Below are 22077 nucleotides of genomic sequence, written 5' to 3'. Positions count from 1 at the left end.
CATTTCTTCCAACCCTAAACCCAACCTACCCCTGTCCCAGAACCCAACCAAAACCTACCCCCAACCCCAACCTTAACTTGACCTTAAACCCATTCCCCCTAACCCTGAACCCAACCTACCCCTAACCATGACCCCAACCTGAACCTAGCCTACTAGTGACAGTAACCCACTGTGACCCTAACCCTGAACCCAGCCTGCCCCATGGCCCTAAACCCAACTTACCCCTGACCCTAGCTACAATATGATCCTGACAATGAACCTAGGCTAGCTTGACCCACACCCAACATCCACCTAGACTCACCTGACTTGGACCTAACCTAGAACTCACTATAACCCAACTCCTCCATATCTATTTTGCCTTGGGCTGGCCTACCCCATGACCCATACACTGACACAACCACCCCGTACCCTACTCACATCAAACAAACTAGGATTAATGATGGTTAGAATTAAATAAATTTAACATAAAAATATAATTAAATATAATACCTTCTCCTTGTACTCTTTTTCTTAGAAAATGTTCTCTGATAATGCCCATGTGTGAAGCAATAGTGGCAGGTCATTCTCTTGCCATTCATACTAAGGCTTGTACCTTGAGGAGTCTCCCATTCCTCTAGAATCCTCTTCTTCCTATGCCTTTCCATCTTCTTGCTCAGTGTTGGTGGCTTAGATGCTTCAACAGTAGACTTGGGCCAAAACTTCATCCCAGTCACTGACCTCATGCCATACTAATAGGTCTTCATAAAGGTATCTTTCCTATACTAATGTGTCACATAACCCTCTTTCTTTTCCTTTCTATAGAAAATCACACAGATGGCATGGGGACAGGGTATCCTAATCAAGTCCCACCTCCTATAGGTGCAAGCCTGTCTGGCAATGTCCACAACATATTTATCTACACCTTGTTGGACATCATACCCTAACTCCCCATTATAGATCAATCTAGTTTAGGCACTCTCCTCCTTGTATTCCTCTATCTTTTCCCATATCTTAGGCCCAAACCCTTCTTTGAACATGGAGACAAAGTTTCTTCTCTCCACTATCCTTGACATTATCTTGACCCTAATATCTTCCAATATTGAAATAATTGCCTTATGTTTGAACTCAATAATGCCTCCACTGAATGTCTCAAACATGTTTATGCTTTTGACCACTGGACTGGATCTACTTTCATCACATCTTTTTTAGCATTGAATTTCAACCTCTCGAGCTACTCTAGCTCAATGTAAAAATCAACAATGGTAGTGGCTTTAGCACACATCCAAAACTGTCTTTACAATTCCTTGTCCTTGTTTTTCCTCCTCTAGTTTGCAAAGACATGCCTTACATACTTCCTATGCTCTACATAAGGCAATAGCTCTACAACTGCCTTCACCAATCCCTGAAAAATTTATAGCCACAACATAAAGTTAGCATTATTATTCCAATATTTGCATAAATATAAGATAGATAGGTCAAGCACATACAGTTTTTTTGTCAGAAATAATAATGTAACTAGCACTAGTTACTCTTGTGATACCAATATCATTTATGAGATAACCAAAACCATTTCCAATTGTCAGTGCTTTCACTTTCCACAACTACCCATGCTATTGGCATCATCTAATTATTTGCATCCCTACCAATAGCAAAAATAAGCTCACCATGACCTGGTTCCTCCAAGAAACACCCACCTAATCCAACAAATGGCCTAAAACCAGAAACAAATCCCTTCTTGCATGCATTAAAACATACATAAAACCTTCTAAAGATAGGTTTGTCCCCCTCATTCTCTCTACGAACTACATACACTGAGCTGCTAGGAATATATCTCACTAATACTAACCTATATTCCTGGTTGGGTTCACCTACAAAGTGCTCCTTCACCCTTTATTTTGATTTCTAGCACTATGATAGGGTGACATCATAGAACAACTACTCCTTAGCACCAGCTTGGAAATCCTTCTTATCCAACTACATACACTTCTTGGTGAAATAATCAACTTCTACTATAGAAGTCACCTTAGAATTTTTTAAGCTCTATTGGCACTTCTATATTAGCATCAACCCTTTTTTTTCCTATCTCCTTCACTCTTTGCCTTATTGATTGAAGTTCTTCATCATCAGTCTCTTAACCACTCAATGTCTAAACCTGCAATATCATCCTTGGATGCATATTCCTCGCCATCTGTCTCCCATCACTCTCCTCTTTAAGATCTTTAGTAGGCTCTCCCTCCTTAGTCCCTCTAGTAGGGTGTTCCTCTCCAATACCTCCATCAGTGAGAACCCTAGCTTGGTTAACTTCCCCCTTTTCAATGGCATCATCTTGTGTGATACAACCCAACACATCTGCTGAATCACCTTGAAAATTATGGAAAATTACATCATCAACCATCCCAATGTCACCAACATTAGATTGATTATCATTAACCCTAGGATATTCAAGCTTCCATATCTATTCATTTAAATCCACAATGAGACTAATCTCCAATTATTCTGATGGGTCCCCCACCTATTTCTTTTGCAATGCACCTTGTTGCATTATATGTTGGGTCTAACACATTGTGCTCCACATACATGTCAAGAGTGTCACCCTCAGATACATAACTCAACAACCCAAATTCGAGAGTGCTCCACTCTCTCCACATACATGTCAAGAGTGCTCCACATACATGTCAAGAGTGTCACCCTCATATAGAAAATTTGCTGACCTCATTCTTTGAATATCCACGATCTTCTACCATGATTAGCAATGTCTAATAAGATATTTTATCTACATCTATCATTTCTATGAGCTTTACCTTACCCTTAAAATATAACAACCAATCGTTGGTGTGCTCAAATCTTCCTCCAATAAACCATTTCAACTCCACAAAAACATCCACGCCCATTTTGCTTCCTATTCAAAAAAATGAAAAACAAAAGTAAAAAACAATATAATAAGTAACAATTGGTGACGAAGAAAAAATAAATGCAACAAAGAGGTAATAGAGATGGTTACATTACCTTTGATAAACTCAAGGTCAAACATCAGTTGGAGAAGACAATAAGAGGTCAAACGCCAATGGAAGAGACGAACGAAGGAGAGAGTGAGAGATGACCGAAGGTGAAGAAGGTAATCAGAGGAGATGATGATCAAAAAAGTTTTGTCAAAAAGTTTAGGGATTGCACATACTCGAAAATTCGAGAGCCTTTTCGAATGGGGATGACATGTACTAAAAAATGGTCAAGCATGGGACCCACCATTGAATGCAAATGCTAATTGGGCATGCCATGTCAGCATTTTTAATTTTTTTAATTGGTTTCAAATGGTACAGACGACATCATTACAAACATTGTCTTTTTTCCCTACAATTGGCCTTTTTTCTAGAGTCTGGGGTCAAAATTGGCCCTTTAAATTCTTTAGGGTTGTAATTGGCCTTTTTGCAAAGTTCAAGGGTTGTTAGAGCCAAAAATCCATTGTTAATTGTAGCTAGTGGGTTGGACAGTTTTTAGGTATTTAAATAATCCAACCCATGAACTTCATCTTCTTGATGCATAGCAATTTTTAGGCCCCTAGTTCATTTCTTCTTCTACCTTCTTCTTCTCTTGGGAAACTAACAAAGATGGGGAAACAACATGATTCATTTGATCTACCACTCAATGCTTTAAAAAATTAAATTCATTGCAACAGAATTATAAGATGAAGGAGACTATTCTTACGAAAAATATTTTTTGAAAATTGTAATAAGGTATTTAATTAATCATTAAATTTTATTGCTTTATTTTTATTATTTGTCTTATTGTCTTATTTATTTTTCTCTTATTTTAGATACTTTTACTCGTATTATTTTAATATTTAAACTTTAACTTAAACATCAATATTTTAATACATTGATGAAAGATGGAGAGATAGATAGATAGAGAGAGAGAGAGGAGGAGGAGGAGGAGGAGGAGGAAGGGAGAGGGACCTTAGAATTAGATGATTTATTAAGCATGTGAGATAGATCAAGAAGTGTTTTAGGAGAAAGTTTGAGGTGGGGGGGATAATTAGGAAAAAATTTAGGAGGAGAAATGCTTTAGGTGATTGGAAATGAGAGAGAGGGAGAGAGTGAGTGATTTAAGGAGAAAGCTTGAAAGGTCTCTTACTGCACCAAATATTAGCATCTTCCTCTAAACATGGAAGTGGAAGATTAATTATCTTATAAGTGCAGATTCTCCATGGTAAGATTAATGAACCCAGGTCCACCATGTTTATAAACAAACCTAGCATTTGAGGCCTTTCAGGTTTGAAGAGGAAGGGTGCACTCATGATAATTGAGGAACTTGTTTTACAGGCTTGGTGCAATCAGTAGAAGGCTCTAGCATGTACTCTCTGGCAAAGAATTTGAAGGTTTGGGTCCAATTATGAGAAAGTGGAATTGGAACGTATTTGAGAATGTCTCCCAAAACATTCAAAAAGCGAAGGATGATATTCTTTGTTTCCAATCAAATCAAGATATCAATAGTAATCTTGAGAAAGTGAGAGAATTAGAAGCCAATGTTGATAAAAATCTTAAAAAAGAAGAACTTTATGAAAGTAAAAATCAAGAATAAAGTGGTTGAATTAGGGAGACATACAAAATTCTTCCATATGCCTACTATTCAAAGAATGCATGAACTGTACTTAGGGACTTAGGGAGTGTAATGGTTCCTGGGTTAAAGATGATGGACTGTTAGGCAATCATAAATCCATAACTTCTTTAGCAAGTTGTATTGTAGTAAACAAACTAGCAATATATCCTTACTGATCTCTAACATTTTTGCATCTATTTCAGAGGAGGAGAGATTGAAGTATTAAAGACCTATTATAGAAGATGAGATTTGTAGTGTCTCTTTCAAATGGCTCCTTATAAGGCCTCAGCAAGATCACTTGCCAAACATTTTCTTCCAAAAGTATTGAAAGAACGTTGGGGATTCGGTTATTCAAGTAGTCAATGAATTTCAAGTCAGGAAAAATGCTCAAAGAGTTGAATAACACTCTTTTTTGTCTCATCCCAAAGGTTAACAAGCCTGAGCTCATCTCTTAGTATAAACCAATTAGCTTATGCAATACTCCATATAAAATCATAGCAAAAATCTTGGCTAATAGAACCAAATCAGTTATGGGCAAGTTGACGAGCCAAAATCAAAGTGCTTTCATTACAAACAAGCAAATTACTAATAATATATTGTTAGCTCGTGAAATCTTGCACCACATGAAGAGGTCCAAATCCTAAAATAGGTATATGGCCATTAAATTGGATATAATGAAAGCTTATGATAGGGTGGAGTGGTAGTTTTTTGATAAAGTCATGAAAAAGATGGGCTTTGGTGATGTGGCATAATTGGGTGATGTAATGTGTTTCCACTGTTTCCTATAGAGTTCTCCTTAATGATTCCCCAGGTAAGGTAATTCCCTTCTCAGGGCCTTAGACAAGGGGACCCCCTCCCCTCCTACCTTTTCTTATTGGTGTTTGAAGGTCTTGTAGCTAGTCTTGGTGCAAAACTTAGGGAAGGGGAAATCTCTAGCTTTAAAGTTAATGATAGGGCACTTATCATTACCCATTTATTTTTTGTTGATGATAACTTTATTTTTGCCAAAGAAAATTTTGCTAGGCTAGAGAGATTTTCAATATTCTTGATTTGTATAGTGGTGCTTCAAGGCAAAAAGTTAACCTTCACAAGTTTAAGGTAATTTTTAGCAAAAACACTCATGAGAGATTTCAAAAGTTGGTGGCTTGGGCTCTTGATATGCGAAGAGTGTTTAATTCTTGTACTTACTTAGATATCCCATCTGAAGTCCAAAGATTGAAAAATAAGACCTTCAACTTTGTCATTGAAAAAGTTGTTAATAGAGTTGCAAGCTAGAAACATAATTTCTTGTCTCCATTGGGTAGAGAAGTTCTACTTAAGTTAGTAATTTCATCTTTATTGATTTACTCTATGTCTTGTTTCCTTATGCCTAAGGAAATTTGCAACACTATCACTAAGTTTTGAAGGATTTTTTAGGTGAGAGCCCACAAGTCAAGGAAGGAAGATTCACTGATCAAGTATTAGGTGTGTAAAAACAAAAGCGAATGGTGGTCTTGGTTTTAGGGATTTCTGGTGCTTCAATAAATCCCTCTTAGCTCGCCTATGTAGAGAATCATTAAGAATTCTTTCTCATTTCCAAAGTCTGTAAAGCAAAATATTTTGTTAATATCTCTTTCTTATTTGCTCAAGTAAGGAGGGGTTGCTCTTGGAGCTAGAGGAGTCTATGCATTGGTCATGACATTGTCAAAAAAAGGTTCCCTTTGGAGGGTCAGCAATGGTGAAAATATTAAGATTTTGAGTGACCTTGGATCCCAACAACAAGGATCTTTCTGTTTAACACTACTAGACCTGTTAGTTGTAATCTATGTAAAGTGACTGAACTCAAAAATGAAAATGGTAGTAGTTAGAATGTGGGACCGCTTCGTGCTTTGTTCCCCTCTGAGGTAGCTGAGCAATTCTTAATATGTTTACTCCCATATCAGTTATGCCTTGATAGGCTTAGCTGGACTTGGAGTAATAATGGTGTCATGCAAGCTTATTAGGTTGCAAAAACTTAGAGGAAGAGCCTAAAGCTCTAAATAGGAATGTTGGCTCCCCTAAGTCTAAGGTGTGGAAACTATTATGGATCTCTAAAGTGCTCCTTAAAAATAAATCTTTCATTTGGAAATCCATGCATGGAGGCATCCAAGTCAAAGTGGAAGTTGCTAAAAGGATCAGAGAGATTGATCCACTTGTCCATTGTGTAAATCTAGGCTAAAGACTGCTAATCATGTGTTATTGTATTGTGATTTTGTCCATCCAATTTGGGTTGCTTCACATCTTAGGCTATGTTTTTTATTATCGTTCCACCATTTCGATCAAGGATTGGATTTTGAGTTGGATCAAGAATTCAGCTATGTCTAGACATGATCTCCAAGTCCTATGTGATTATTTCTTTGTTATGTGTTGGTGTGTTTGGCTCAAGAGAAATTCAGTTTTTTCTTTTTTTTTTTTTTTTGAAAGCTCACTGATCCCTGCTTTTACTTTTTTCTTCTGCTTTTACTTGGACTTTTGCAAACATGCCACATGCCGATTAAGGAATTCTCTTATCTCAACCATTCGAACCAAGTGCCGATGGTACCAATGATTCCCAGTAGGCTATCAGGATCTGTTTCAATAGCTATTGATGGTCATTTTGCTCATGTTTGGACTGATGGCAGCTGAGTTGCTAATTCTTATGCTAGCTTTGGTTTTTTGATTCTATCGCTTGATGGATCCTTTGTTGCAGCTAAATTTACTTTGATGTGCCTCGCTTTGCTATTTCTTTAAGCTTTTTCTATTCTACTTGCAATTCAAACAACTAGAGAAATAGGTTTTAGTTATATTAATTAAGCTACACTATGACAAGCTTCCCATTGTTCTTTTCTTCAAAGGAAAACTCTCCTCCATTTTTGAAACTCGGTGGCTCATTTTTTGGCTAGTAGGTCCTATTTGAAAGGTGTTTAGTTTGCTTTTATGCTTGCTTGGTTGTCTTTTTGTTTAATCAAGCCAATTTGCAGGGGTGGCAAATGGGTGGGTTGGGTTGGGCTGAGTGTGGATTGAGTACCAACACGCCCATATTACCCACTAACCCTTTTCCACTCATTTGACTCTCTAATTCAAATTAGACATTTTTTTTTCTTTTTTTTTAGCTTTTTCTCTATTCTAATTGCATAAAAACATAGAAATACATATTTCAACTAAAAAACATAAAAAGTTTTATTTTGTTAAATAAAAATGCATAAAAACATAAAAATGGTAAAAATATATTTCATGTAAAACATCAGAAATTGTAGAAAAAAGATAGGAAATAATAAAAAAATTAAAAGAAAGTACAAAAGAGAACTTGTAAAAAAATAGAAAATTGCAAAAAAAATATAGAAGAATTGCAAGAAATTACAGGAAAATTCAATAAATGCAAAAAAGTTGCAAAAAAATCAAAAAATTATAGAAAAACATAAATTGCATAAAAACAAGAAAAAGCATAGAAAAACAAAAAAAATACATGAAAGTGTAAAAATTACATAGAAAAACCAAAAAGTATAAAAATATAGGAAAATTACAAAAATTAATAAAAATTTACAAAAATGTAGAAAACATGATAAAAATTCAAATAAATATATAGTTCAGCTAATGTCCCATTTGGTTCACGAGAATAGGGTCTGGAATCAGAATCGAAATGGGAATTCCAATTCCGATTTCAATTTCGATTCCGATTCCACTTGGAACCAAATGGACCCTAAAAATCAAAGCATAGAAGTAGAGAACATGGTAAAAATATATATTTTGTCTATGATGGTAAAAATTACAGAAAAAACATAGAAATTATTAAAAAATAAAAAAAAAATATATTACAACTAAAAATAGAAATTAAAAAAAAAGCATAAAAATGATAAAAATTATAGCCAAATAAATAACAGTAATTGCAAACAACACAGAAAATATTCAAAAATACATATATTTTAGCCAAGACTAGAAATTGCAGAAAATATGAAAATGATTAAAAACCAAAAGTATATATTTCAACAAAAAAAAATAGAACACAAAAAATGGTAAATGGACCCATGGGTACCCTTGACCCAATAACGCTTTACGAATTCTAGATTTAAATGTAGACCCATGGGTACCCTTGACCCAACCCCACCCTGACATGAACACATTTCATGCGACCACTGTGGCAATATAAACCTGAGACCCCCGGTGATTTTTTAACACACCGGAGTTTGGTGAAAAAGACAAATATATCACGTAAGTTGGTGTTGGATTAAAACACTGGGGTGTTCAAAAATCACGGTGAAATCTTGGGTTTATATTGCGAAACGTGTTATCCACCTTGACCCTTAATGGGTCACTCGACCTATATTGACCCACTACTAAATGGGTAGATTTCAAGCAGGTGGGTTGGATGGATCAAATGGTTTGAGGTCAAATTTGTCATTCCAACCAATTTGATGACATCTGCTGTAACTAATGTTGTTTTAATAGAATGGTTCTATGATTTACAAAAACAGAGAAAAAGGTCATAAACACAATAGCTAAAGATCTTAGAGTTTGACATTGATTGATGACCTCGTGTTTGTATTGAACAAAATAACTATTTTTATTCTGAGGAGCCCATGGCAATTGGCAACTACTACCCCACAACGTTTGTTTTATATGTATATTATTAGGGAATAAGCCAATGACGTCTTCTATGCGAGTAGAATATTCTTGTGCTATGGGTTGATGCTCTTAAAGCCCACTTTCAATCACTTTCAATCTCTAACTGTCAATTATTTAATCAAAATTATGCATCTCTATAAAGTAGACCAAATGCATATTAAATGACAGGCGTGGCCAATAATTAATTCACAAGATCAAAACTAAAATTGAAAAATCAAAGTCTTGTAGAAGGTTGTTATGACAAACTCATTTCTTGAATATATATACATAGATATAAATTAAGCTAAAACTATACTGCATCACAAGGGCTGTAGGATGATAGCTGAAAACCTGAAGTTTCTGAAATAAATAATTTATTGTTTTATCTTTTAGTGGATAAAATAATTAATAATAGTTTATATTCAAGGGTATAATTTCAGCCTCAACCATTAAGGTTGTGTTTGGTTTGAAGGAAAAAAATAGGGAATGGAAGGAAAAGGTAGGAAAAGCTTTATAAACCTTGTATAAGTTTTCCTATTTTTCCCTTCCTTTCCCTACTTTTTTCTTTAAAACCAAACATAGCCCAAGTATCTCACACCATCCTTAAAAACCTATTCATTAAAATACAAAAAATAAATAGGATTTTCATCCCACACATCTCATACATAATGGGTCCCGGTATGTGCAGTGTCGGATCATGTTGGGAGGTGTTCAAATGTGTGTTTGTTAGCAGGTGATCCCAACTTGTAGAATAAGTAGCTTAAATGAGAGTGAGTCTAGAGGGTCATACACCAGCAAAATCCTTGGGGGTGGAATAGAGTGACCAATCAATCAATGAAAAATGCAAAGAAATCACCGAAGAAGACAATAAAGGCCATTACAAAGACTTCACATTTGTGCCCCACAACGTCCCATAGCACATCCCCGCATGTATAGGGAATATCTCCTGATGATAATATCAGAAATGATGATGTCATCATCCGAGAGATGTTCTCAATACATGGAGAAATGTGCTGTGGGACATTATGGACAGATCTGAACTCCATTACAGAAGCTTTCACTCAGATAGAGCCAGTCATTGGGAATTAGATTATATAAAAAAAGGGTAAATTACAAAGACCCCCCTATACTTTGTTTTGCAACAAAGACCCTCTATACTATGACGATAAGACAAAGCCCCCCCCCCTTGACTATTAAGTCAGATAACGGAATGCGTTAAATTACTAAAATACCCCATTAAACTTTTTATATTTTCTTTTTCTACCCTTTTTCTCTTAAAAACCTATTTAACTCATTGTTTTCCCTTTCTTCTCTTATTTTCCCCTCCTTGACTGTCCTCTCTCATTCTTTCTCCCTCCTACCACCATGGGTTTCACTTCTTGAGGAGGTTCTCCTCCGGCAACAGCAAGGCAAAGCTCTTCTACCTTGGCCCAGAACATGGAACGCCTAGAAATTGATGTTATCATGAGAGAAAAAGTTTGAAATAGTTTCATTACTTTGTGGTTATGATTATAGTCTCTTTAGTACAATTACTCTAGAAATGATTTCATAGTCTAGAAATAGTTTGACTTCATCTATGGTTTTGTCTTGAAATAGTTTCATTACTCTAGAAACAATTTCATAGTCTCTTTTGTATAGTTAATGTCCGGCAGGGACGTCAACATTAATTGGGATTTTAATGGAGATCGTGGTGTTGGCCAAATGGCTCAAGCTAATATTCCCAAATATTCTCAAGATCCTTTGCAAGGAATCAATGAACCAATGAATAGGGCAAGAACAAAGATAATGGAAGAGGCTTTACAAGGCTTAATCATGGAAATGCATGACAAAGAAGCTGTTCTACAAGATTCTAAGACTATTCTACCAGTTTCCAAAGCTTCACCAAGGATAATCACCTATCTTTATGTGCAATACGATGTACAAGGCTTAGAACTTGAAGAACAAAGCTTGATGGGCTTGGCGCATGGACATGATAAGAAAATGCCCAATTCGCATGCAAAGATGTATTGATGGGCTTGTTTTGTCTTGTTGGGCTTGTTTTTATCTTGTTTTGTTTACTTTGACTTTTCTATGCTTAGTTGTCATTAGTTGTAGTCTTTTAGAAGGATTCCTATTTCAAAGCAGATTTGTTTTCCTAAATTAAATGGATCATCATCAGTTAGGTGTTTCCTGATAAGACAATTATTAGTTAGGAGTTTCCTTATAAGATAATGATGTTTACATGCCTATATAAAGGTCACAACTATGTAAAACGAAAATCATCAATAATATAGAGGTATTTTCAGTAAGATTAGCTTTGCCTTGTTGTGTTCTTGGTATAATACAATATCTTGACTTATCAAGAGAGTGATCAACTTTTGTGGTGTCTTCAAGATTGGATACTTTAAGGACTTAGTTTCCTTAAGGTTCTAATCTGATCAACTATAACTTGTTTTCTAGCTCCTGGGTGCGCATAACAATTTGATTCAAGAGTTCCTAGAGAAGGTCGTCTAGTGGGTTCTTATCAGGTTTCCGAGTTGAGACCTTTTGCACCAAATCGTCCCTAGCCATTTCTCCATTATCAGTCTCACGGAGAGCTTTCGGGTGGTGAAATTTTATGAAGGTTCTCCTCCAACAACAGGGCGCTCTTGGAATGGCCAAAACTTATCATGCTGCAATTTCACGGTGGCAGAAGTTGCCTATCCGGCTGCATTTGAGGACAGGTTGAAAGTTTTGAACTAGTTAGGGAAGCAAGCAAATGGAGAGAGAGAGAGAGAGAGATCGGGATTTGAAGATAGTATCAGAAGGTCAGGGAAGATGAATAGTGTTTTTCTCGTCTAGTTATTACAAGGGTAGTATGGGGATTAAAAAATATTATAACGACATTTTTGGACAGAAAGCTAACGGAAGGGGGTCTTTGTCTAACAGTCATAGTACAAGGGGTCTTTGTCGCAAAACACAGTACAAGGGGTCTTTGTCACAGACCCCATAGTACAGGGGGGTCTTTGTAATTTACCCTAAAAAAAGTGGCTTAAACCTCAACGTAAGTAATTTATCCTTAATGATAAATCCTTTTTGTTTGTATATACCATGGATATGGGTATGTTGATAATAACTAGTGGTATAAATAGGGTCGAGTCATAGCAAGTTAATGTCAACATGGCCCAGCCCATGTTGAATTCCCTGTCGTAAGTCTAACTCAACACGACTTTTTGGGTTAGGCTTATGTTGAGTACGAGTGTCAACAGTATTTGAAAATCCGATTTCGAATTTGAGATTTGACAAGAAAATCTATGATATAGAAAGAGTTTTGACCAATCAAAACCCACCCATGAATATTGATAAATAATACCTCATTATATAATTATTAGGCATATATTTTTAGTTATAACCTTGTTAGAGAATATGTGTTTCCGTATGTTGATTATAATATATTTTTTCATGATATAATTCATTTAGGCCTTATATTTAATTTTATCGATGTATTTTTATGATTTATTAAAGTATCTATAACGTTTTCATGCATATCTTAATTTTTCGTCTGCATTCATGCGTATCTAAGATGTATTTCGATACATTTCTTAAATTTGTCTTTCCAATACACTTAATGTTTCTGAAAGTTTGAACCTTGATCGCACCTCATATTCATTAAGCTAGTGGTCACTATGTGAAAGCACTCTCTAATCGGCACTCATGCTTCATTTGAATTACTTATGCTTTTGAGCTATGGACTATGAAAAACAGCAAAATTGAGCCATGTATTTGAATTACTAAAATTTTTATAATTTGAAGTCAAAACACTTTTGAGCCCACAATCCAGATCCTAAAATAGGGAGTTGAATTTGTGCTTTTGAGCAAATCGAACTTATTCTAATACAACTTTAGGCTCAGTTTGGAAAGGGTACAAATACAAATTTGTAGAATGCAAAACCTTATATATTTTATATATATTTTACACTGTATATATTTTATATTTATACTCTTTTCAAACACGGTCCTAATAACCTTTAACAATAAAACGTGATTCAGTAGTCCATTCAAATAGCCATCATAGCCTTGCATTGGGAATATTTCCCTATAATAAAGCATAGAAATACGGAGAAGGCTATAAAGACTGTTCGAACAGTGTTCGAACGGACTTTGCTCTGATGAAGCCGATCTCAACAAAACACTCACGTGCATAACACGCGTGCATTTGTCGGATCACATCAAACTGCTAAAACTGAAAATGTTAATTGGACCGTAAGTGGCGAATATTACGGTGACTGTCGAGGCAAGTCCTTTTTTACATCTCCGTTTCCCTTCCTCGCACTTTGGTTTGGGCACGTGAGATGAAACAGAAAACTATTTTCGGTTTTTGCAATGAAAATTCCGCCATGGATTTCTGCGACTGGAGCTCTAAATATGATTCTCATGATCTGTGAGTATCAATTTTCATCTTCTGATTCACTATTCCTCGTCCTTTTTCTTTGTTTATTTCGTTGTTTCTAGGGCTGAAGTGCACAATCCATATTTGCAGACTTGCAGTGAGGAGTTTGGTAGCACGGTACAGAACTTCGGGCAAGCCAAATATAGGGATTTAGTTCATTCCGAGTGTTGGTTCTTCTGCGAGATGGGCTTTTCATTACTGGTATTTTAATTGAGGTGGATAGAATTGCTAAGCGTTGAGTTTGGAATGTTCGAGATGGTAATTTTTGATGCGAGAATCTTTTCCGGTTTTAGTTTTTTCGTGTAGACATTGCAATTTTAAGGGGCCATTCTGGAAATACGTTAAGTATGGATTTCACCTGTAGTTTGCGGCAGCCAAATGTGCTTCCTCGTGGTGAAAGTTCAAGTTCCAGGACGTCTGATTATCTTAATCCGTGCCTTAGGTTTAAGTGCAGAAGTTTTGATTATAGGCATATTGGATATCCGAGGGTTGTTTCAACAGGATGCACTTCAAAGAAGATGAAGAGAGTTGTGAGTAGTTGTGTTGCGCGTCGTGGAGGAGAGCTTGATAGATTTTTGTGGGCTTCACCTTTAAAAGGGTCTGTCGATGGCAATTTAGGTTATCTTTTGAGGTTGACGAGGGAAGCAACGCGGTTACAGTGTCAAGGCAATGATTCTTTAGCGTTTGTTGATAGCAATGGTTTAAACGCTGAATTCCTAAACAGTCCTAATGGGGAAATGAAAAGCTTATCCCCAGAGAACTCACAAACAGGGTCCGTTTCTGATGCAGAACCAAAAGGTTTAGCAGAGGAAGCGGCTGAGACACCTAGTGTAGATGACTTGAGGGAATTGCTTCAGAAGGCTATCAGGGAATTGGAAGTTGCTCAGCTTAACAGTACGATGTTCGAGGAAAGGGCTCAAAAGATATCGGAGGCTGCAATTGCCCTGAAAGATGAAGCAACGAAAGCCTGGAATGATGTAAATTCTACTCTTAACTCCATTCAAGAAATCATCAGTGAAGAAGATGTTGCCAAGGAAGCTGTTCAGAAAGCAACCATGGCCCTGTCTATGGCTGAAGCAAGGCTTCAGTTGGCAGTAGAATCTCTAGAGACTGCAAAAGGAACAAATGATTCTCCAGAGGTTTATACAGAAAGTAATGCAGAAAACATAAAAAGTGTAGAAGCATCAAGCTCATTACGGAACGATCAAGAGACACTTTTAGTGAACCAGAATGAAATTAGTGATTGTAGATCTACTTTGGAAAATTGTGAGGCAGAGTTAAGACGTGTAAGGAGCAGAAAAGAGGAGCTACAGAAGGAAGTGGACAAGTTGAGTGAGGTTGCAGAGAAAGCACAAATGGATGCATTGAAAGCAGAGGAAGATGTAGCAAACATAATGCTTCTTGCTGAGCAAGCTGTTGCTTTAGAACTTGAGGCTATGCAACGCGTAAATGATGCAGAGATTGCTTTGCAGAAGGCAGAGAAGCTTCTGTCCAATTCCAATGTTGATGCATCAGACACTTTGATGGAATCTTCAGAACAAGGACATAAGTTGAGTGACGAATCTCTTGTTGAGGAGGACAGGGTGACTCAAGGATTTTCTGGTGATGTTATTGTTGAAAAAGAGAGTGATGGATCAGATGGGGATGCTTATCTGGGTGGTGAACCTTCATTGGACCACCAACCTGATATAACTGAAGAGACTTTTGAAGAGTTAAAACTATCTGGTGATTTACATGATCAAAATAACGGGAAACTAAATGTGGATTCTAATAAAGAGGCTGAACATGAAGCTGAAAAGTCGAAGAGTGTGGTTCAAACAAAGAAGCAGGAGCTGCAGAAGGATTTGACTAAAGACGGTTCAACTCTTAGTGCTCCCAAAGCATTGCTGAAGAAGTCCTCTCGTTTTTTCTCTGCATCATTTTTCTCTTTCTCAGTAGATGGGACTGAGTACACACCAGCTTCAGTGTTCCATAGTTTCATTGCATCTGCAAAGAAGCAATTGCCCAAACTGGTCATCGGGGTGTTGCTTGTTGGGGCTGGGTATGCATTAATGTTGATTAATTTTTTCTTTATTTTTGTGCCTGTTGTTGTAGTCATAAAAGCCTTTTAGATTCTGTGTTTTTTGGAGCTGTCATACTTAGTTGCATTTCCTTTGTTTTTTTGGTTAAGCTCTACAGGAGAGATTATACATCCTGTTTCCTTAGGATTATCATGATTTAGTTTTGTTAACGTAATCTAGATAATTTATGCTTTAAAACTCAGCCAAACAAAGAACAAGTGAAACTTAAAAAAAAAAAAAAAACTTTCTGTTCGAAGACAATTCCTTTATGTTTGGTCTTGTAAATAAGCTATTGTCTGAAGGCTATGGAAACACAGGCAACGATTAGTTAATGTGGAAGCATTGTTTTGAATCTAATAGAAAAAAAGTTTCCTTTTCATGGTAGAAATATTACAACTTGAAAAGTTCTTTATTATTTGCTTCTTTCTTTAATTATCAAATATATCTATATCTATATCTCTATCTATATCTATCTATATCTATCTATCTATATATAACAACTTGAAAAGAAAGCCTTTATCTTCTTACTTTAAGACCTAGTTTTCTTTAGTTGTTTAGCAATACATTGGAGTTTTTTTTTTTCGTTTTTCTTTTTGTCCTTTATTTTCTTTCGGTTTGTCTTTAGTTCTATGTTTTTAATTTGCTTTAAAATTTGCCTTTCTCTGATAAAAAATGCTTAAACTTATGACAGGATTACTTTTCTTATTAATCGAGCAGAGAGGAGTTCTCAGCTGCTTCAGCAGCCAGATGTTGTAACTACTGGTATTGGAGAAGTGTCCTCAAATGCAAAGCCTTTACTGCGAGAAATACATAGATTTCCTAAGAGAGTGAAGAAGATAATTGAGATGTTACCCCACCAAGAGGTACATGCATTTTCCTTTTAATTTCTTTTTCCCCAAAGCAAATGAATTAGTGGATAGTTGTTAAAGCTGAAGATGTTTGAAACCAAAGTCTATGATATGAAGCTTCACAGACTTTAGCAACTTAAAAAAGCTATATACCTCTTTTTTTTTTCCCGAGAGGAAATTAACCAGATTTCATTAAAGAAAGAAGGGGTACATAAGATGTACAAAACAGGGGAAGAACCCCAAAAGGCTACAGAGGAAGCTTGTCACTATACAAATGATCCAAAAACACACCACATTTGGCTAAGCCATCTGCTATATGATTTAGTTCCCTAGGAATCCAAGCTAATTTTGCATTTAAACTGTCCAAGGAGTCCCCACCCTCTGCCAAGTAGTGGCTCATTCTCCAAGCTCCCCCCTCCTTGTCCCTTAACCATTTTATAGTATTTGTTGAGTCACCTGCAATGATTAAGTTCTGGATTCCCAAATTTTTTATTATTCTGATTCCTGTGAGAGCAGCCATCATTGATAAAATCTGGTTGTCTCAAGGTTATTTGATGAGGGTGAGGGAGAAACGGAAAGGGGTGAGTATCTCTATTGAGGTCATTGATTGAGAGTCCTTTGAACAGATCTGAATTGACAGTCCAGAGGTTGCAAAGGTAGGTAATTCCTGAAATTAGCTCTTCAAGGGGCCTGAATTTATTGTCAAAGAGGCTTTTATTTCTTTCTTCCCAAACTCCCCACATTACTGCATGTAGCACAGATTGCCAATAAAGTTTACCCCTTTTACTTAAGCCTATGCCTTGCCACTGATGCAAGGAGTCCAGAATGTGCTCTGATATAACCCAGCTGTATCCTGCCATTCTCAAAGAATGATGCCAAATGTTTTGGGTGAACTTACAGTGAAGCAGGATGTGATCTGCTGATTCACCTTCACTGAAACATAAAATGCAAATATGAAGAGAGAATTGAGAGATAGACAGTCTTCCCAAATATTCTTCTATAAGAAATCACAAGTATTTTGTCTCTGAAGACAGGCTTCCCATACAAAGAAGCAGACTCTTGAAGGGATGTAGCTGCACCAGATCTTCTTGAAGGGGAAGGAGGAGTGTTGTTCACCAGCAATCAGAACCTTGAGCATAGACTTAGAAGAAAATCTGCCAGTAGGATAGGGGGTCCAGATTCGGGTATCAGGGGAGGAGGGGGAGATGTAGGCTTCTTTAAGGGTCTGAAGTAAGGCAATTAATTCAGAAATCTCTGGGTCCCTTAGAGGTCTTCTGAGGCGAAGGTTTAGGGTGTTCTCAGCAGTTTGGTCTGGAAGGCAAGATGAGACAGTGGCTTCTTGGTCATGGGTGAGGTTGAAAAGTCTGGGGAATGAGGCTGCAAGGGTAGTTTCTCCCCACTAGAGATCTTTCCAGAATTTTATTTTAGATCCATTTCCCACTTTATATCTTATAAAAGGAAAGAAAAAAGTGTGAGTGGAGATTATACCTTTCCAAGGATTTGTTGACTTTATCCTGTACAAATGGAGATTGCTATCCCACCCATTTGTGTTTGACCCGTATTTGCTCGAAATGACAGCTGCCCAAAGAGCATTGGATTCTTTAGGGAACCTCCAAAGCCATTTTCCCAAGAGAGAGGAACCCACTTTATATCTTATAAAACGAAAGAAAAAAAGTGAGTGGAGATTATACCTTTCCAAGGATTTGTTGACTTTATCCTGTTCAAATGGACATTGCTATCCCACCCATTTGTGTTTGACCCATATTTGCTTGAAATGGTAGCTGCCCAAAGAGCATTGGATTCTTTAGGGAACCTCCAAAGCCATTTTCCCAAGAGAGGAATTTTTCTCTTTAGGGAACCGCCAAAGCCATTTGTGTTTGACCCTCTTTCTTTTCGATAACTTTCATTTTTGGCTTGAGACTGACTTATCATCTGCAGTTTCTTTCATTCTGTTGAGTAAATTATGTTCTTATGTTGCTGTCACTCTTCCTCTCTGTCAGATAAATGAGGAGGAGGCTTCCCTCTTTGATATGCTCTGGTTACTCCTTGCAAGTGTTATATTTGTGCCCATATTTCAGAAAATTCCTGGAGGTAGAGTTAATTTATGTACATGTTCTACATTAATATTTTATTCTATCTCATTTGTCAAATGTGTCAGGAATGGTCTATAATACCTTTTAATCATCTATTGTTTTTTCATATTTTGTATTACTGATGGTGTATCTTTTATCTTCTATGTTTAGGGAGTCCTGTACTTGGTTACCTGGCTGCTGGTATCTTGATTGGGCCATATGGTCTTTCTATTATTCGCCATGTTCATGGGACAAAGGCGATTGCTGAATTTGGAGTTGTTTTCTTGCTATTTAATATTGGCCTTGAGGTGGAGGAGTCTTTAAAGCATTGGAATTGAATTTATTTTTCTTCTTTCCATTCTTTACTTTGAAACATGTGATCCACTGCATTGTTTCATAGAGAATTAAGGCATACTATGTGTTTTTTGTTTGACAGCTCTCTGTGGAAAGATTAAGTTCCATGAAGAAATATGTTTTTGGATTAGGTTCTGCCCAGGTGAGTGGCAAATTTTGTTGCCTTATTATTGATCAAAAAATAATTTGTTGCCTATGTGTGTGTGTGTGTGTGTATGTCCTCAAGATCATTTTCCTTTCATGAATCTATGAATAATTCATTACTTTGCATACAATGGAATGCAGGTCCTAGTTACTGCAGTGGTGGTTGGCTTGGTTGCTCATTTTGTTTCTGGGCAGCCTGGTCCTGCAGCAATTGTTATTGGGAATGGACTAGCATTATCTTCAACAGCTGTTGTCCTGCAGGTGATGACCATGAACTACTTTCTGTTTAGAACAAATGGTAATGTACCTCATGTATTATAGTAGCCTACGATCAGGTTGTTGCTTCTAGTAGCTCTATGTTCATATGAGACCATTGGGCCTTAGCTGTTTTTGCATGGGTATGTGGTGACATACTAACATGGGCTCAGCTTATGCAACCCTGTCAAGGGAACCTACAATAAGTTTGTCCATATTTCAAACCTGTTTTCAAATGCTTTTCATATTCAGCTGAGAGGCCTCATTAAGGCAGACACAAGATACCTTCTAAGAGTCAAGGAATAGAATGAGTTTGTTTCCCAAAACATTTTGATATTAACTATGTGTAAGGTCCTTTTTTTTTAATTTTTGATGAGTAACAGCACTGAATTTTATTAATTAGAAAATGAATATGAGTACATAAAGACAGAAAAACCCTGGTGAGGAGGCTAACCTCCAACATAAGAAAATCTTAGCCAATTTGGCCCCAATACAATTGATACCTCATTACCCCCCTCACTTTACTAGTTCATCTGCCAACCATTGGCAGCCCTTGGAATCCACTTCACTTGTGCTTGCAAGTCCTCTATTATTCTTTTTAGCTCTCTGAATACGTATCAATAGCTCCAAGCCACTTTTTGCTCATCCTTTAACCATGCAATGACTGTTCTTGAATTTCCATCAGTTTCCACCTCCTTGAAGTTCTATGCTTTTAGCTCCTTAAACCTGTAACTGCTACCCGAATCTCTTCCTTAATTGAGTTTCTTGTTCCCAAAGGACCTACAAGAATTTCTAAGGTATTTCCATTTTCATCCCTGATTGCTCCACCTATGCCTGATGGCCCAGGATTACCCAGGCTGCATCCATCAAAGTTCAGTTTTAGGTGTCCCAAGGATGGAGGTGCCTAGCTAACCACAGGTTTTACTGTCCAAAGATCTGACCTTGCCACTTCTTCCAATTTCTAATGATGTCATACACTGCAAAATCAGAGAATATATCCAAAGTCTTCACCCAATGCACTACTTTGATTGAGATGTTGTCAATATGTTCTTCTAGTTTCCTTTCCTTATCTTTGAAAAGGCGACCATTCCTTTCTAACCACACACTCCACAAAATTGCTGTCCTTGTGAAACTCCAAAGCACAGTTCCCCTTCTCTTTGGCAGGGAGATAAATGAGTTGAGAAATAAACTTTTCAGATCCAAAGGTGGGTCCCACCTGTTTCCAGATAAAGAGAAAAACTCCAGATAGTAGACAGAAAACTGCAGGAGATTAGGAGATGAAAAGAGCTTTTATCATGTCCTCTAGACAGAAGATAAACATTAGGAAATAGTATCAACCAAGGTTTCCTTTTTTGTAATGTACTAATCTTATCGTGATATACCTCCCAACAAAAAGCTCTAATTTTAGGTGGGGTTGGGCCTTTCCAAAAGTTTAGATTTGTCAAAAATCCCTTCAATTCTTTACCAACCAAAAGTATATGTGTTTCTGAATTAAGATCTCACATGATGATTAAATATAATCCCTGTAGTAAGTAAATATATTAACATTTCTGGACTTCTTCAGGTGTTGCAGGAACGAGGTGAGAGCACATCACGTCATGGGCGTGCTACTTTTTCTGTTCTACTATTTCAGGTATTACTCCCTTTTTGGATAAGTGTTAGCTCAATAGGCTTGCTAGTAGAAGATATTATCATAAAATGATTATTGCAAGTTCAATCCACAGTTCAAGTAGTGACTACTGAATTACAAAATGTTTCTTTTTTTTTGGATAAGCAATAGAATTACACAATGGTTCATCATGGGCTTATTTTTAAAAGTAACAAATTAGTTAATTTATTAATACAAAGAACAGGTCAAAAAAGATCTGTTATTGGTGATTTTCACAACAGATATCACTGAAACTGATGATTGAATATGAACTTGAAAGAGAGAAAACAATCTAGCAGTTGGCTGCAAGTTTTCTGGTAAAATAATTTCAGATGTGATCTCATTATGTTCTGGAAAGATGCCTTCTAAAGTAGGGCAATGATGACTTAAAAATAAAAGTACAAAAGTACCCCTGTGCAAAAATTGCTGAAATAACCCTTTTTTGTGACTAATAAACCTGTAATAACCAATTCAAAGATTCTCTAACATCAATAAATCAGCTATTTTTTTGGTAAAACAATAAATCAGCTATAAACTCAGGAAAATATCTAGAAACAACCAATAATTATTAAAGCAGAAAGTAAACAACTAATAGAATTTAGGAATGTGACTACTTCCCTTTCTTTTTCTTTCCTTTTGATTTGTCACATGCCTTCTCAATTTGTTCTTTTTTATTTTGTGATAAGTTCCTCAAATTGGAGTTCTTTAGATTCTAAATAAGTCCCTACACTTGAAGGAGGACTCATCCCCAAGTCTTGCAATACTGGAATTGGAAGATAATATACTCATAAAGATCAACAACGTTGATAGTCTTGGATGTATTCATGGAATTAGGAAGATCCATCATATATGCATTGTCACTAATCTTCTCCAAGATTTTGCAAGTTCCAATCTTCTTTGGGATGCGACTTGTATTGGTTTGTAGGATAAATGTCCTTCCTTGGAAACACCATAACCTCAAAGCCTTATTTGAAAACCTTGGAATGCCTATGCTAGCCAGCTGCTTCTTTATACATGGCTTTGGCTGCTGTTTGCTTCAAGATGTTTCTTTACATCTTCATGACTAGAAATGATCTTATCAATTAAGTGCTCTCCTGCCATTGCTATACCTTGGTAT

At 36.5% G+C, this 22077-nt stretch overlaps 1 protein-coding gene across 1 annotated transcript in view; it reads left to right on the top strand.

Annotated features, from left to right (window-relative positions):
- The first annotated feature begins 13292 nt into the window (after window positions 1–13292).
- Window positions 13293–22077, top strand: part of LOC104608739 (K(+) efflux antiporter 2, chloroplastic-like) — a 53274-nt gene continuing 44489 nt past the window's right edge. The window contains exons 1-8 of the mRNA XM_010274816.3: window positions 13293–13570; window positions 13670–15620; window positions 16331–16502; window positions 18488–18578; window positions 18731–18867; window positions 18996–19055; window positions 19199–19318; window positions 20877–20945. Coding sequence (XP_010273118.1) covers window positions 13927–15620; window positions 16331–16502; window positions 18488–18578; window positions 18731–18867; window positions 18996–19055; window positions 19199–19318; window positions 20877–20945 — 2343 coding nt within the window. The 5' untranslated portion in view covers window positions 13293–13570; window positions 13670–13926. The remainder of the gene's footprint in view (window positions 13571–13669; window positions 15621–16330; window positions 16503–18487; window positions 18579–18730; window positions 18868–18995; window positions 19056–19198; window positions 19319–20876; window positions 20946–22077) is intronic.

Source organism: Nelumbo nucifera, chromosome 6 (genome assembly GCF_055504915.1).
Source record: "Nelumbo nucifera cultivar China Antique chromosome 6, China Antique-T2T, whole genome shotgun sequence".
NCBI lineage: Eukaryota > Viridiplantae > Streptophyta > Magnoliopsida > Proteales > Nelumbonaceae > Nelumbo > Nelumbo nucifera.
The sequence above is the reverse complement of the archived record's forward strand: the minus strand, read 5'-3'. Positions and strand labels throughout refer to the sequence as shown.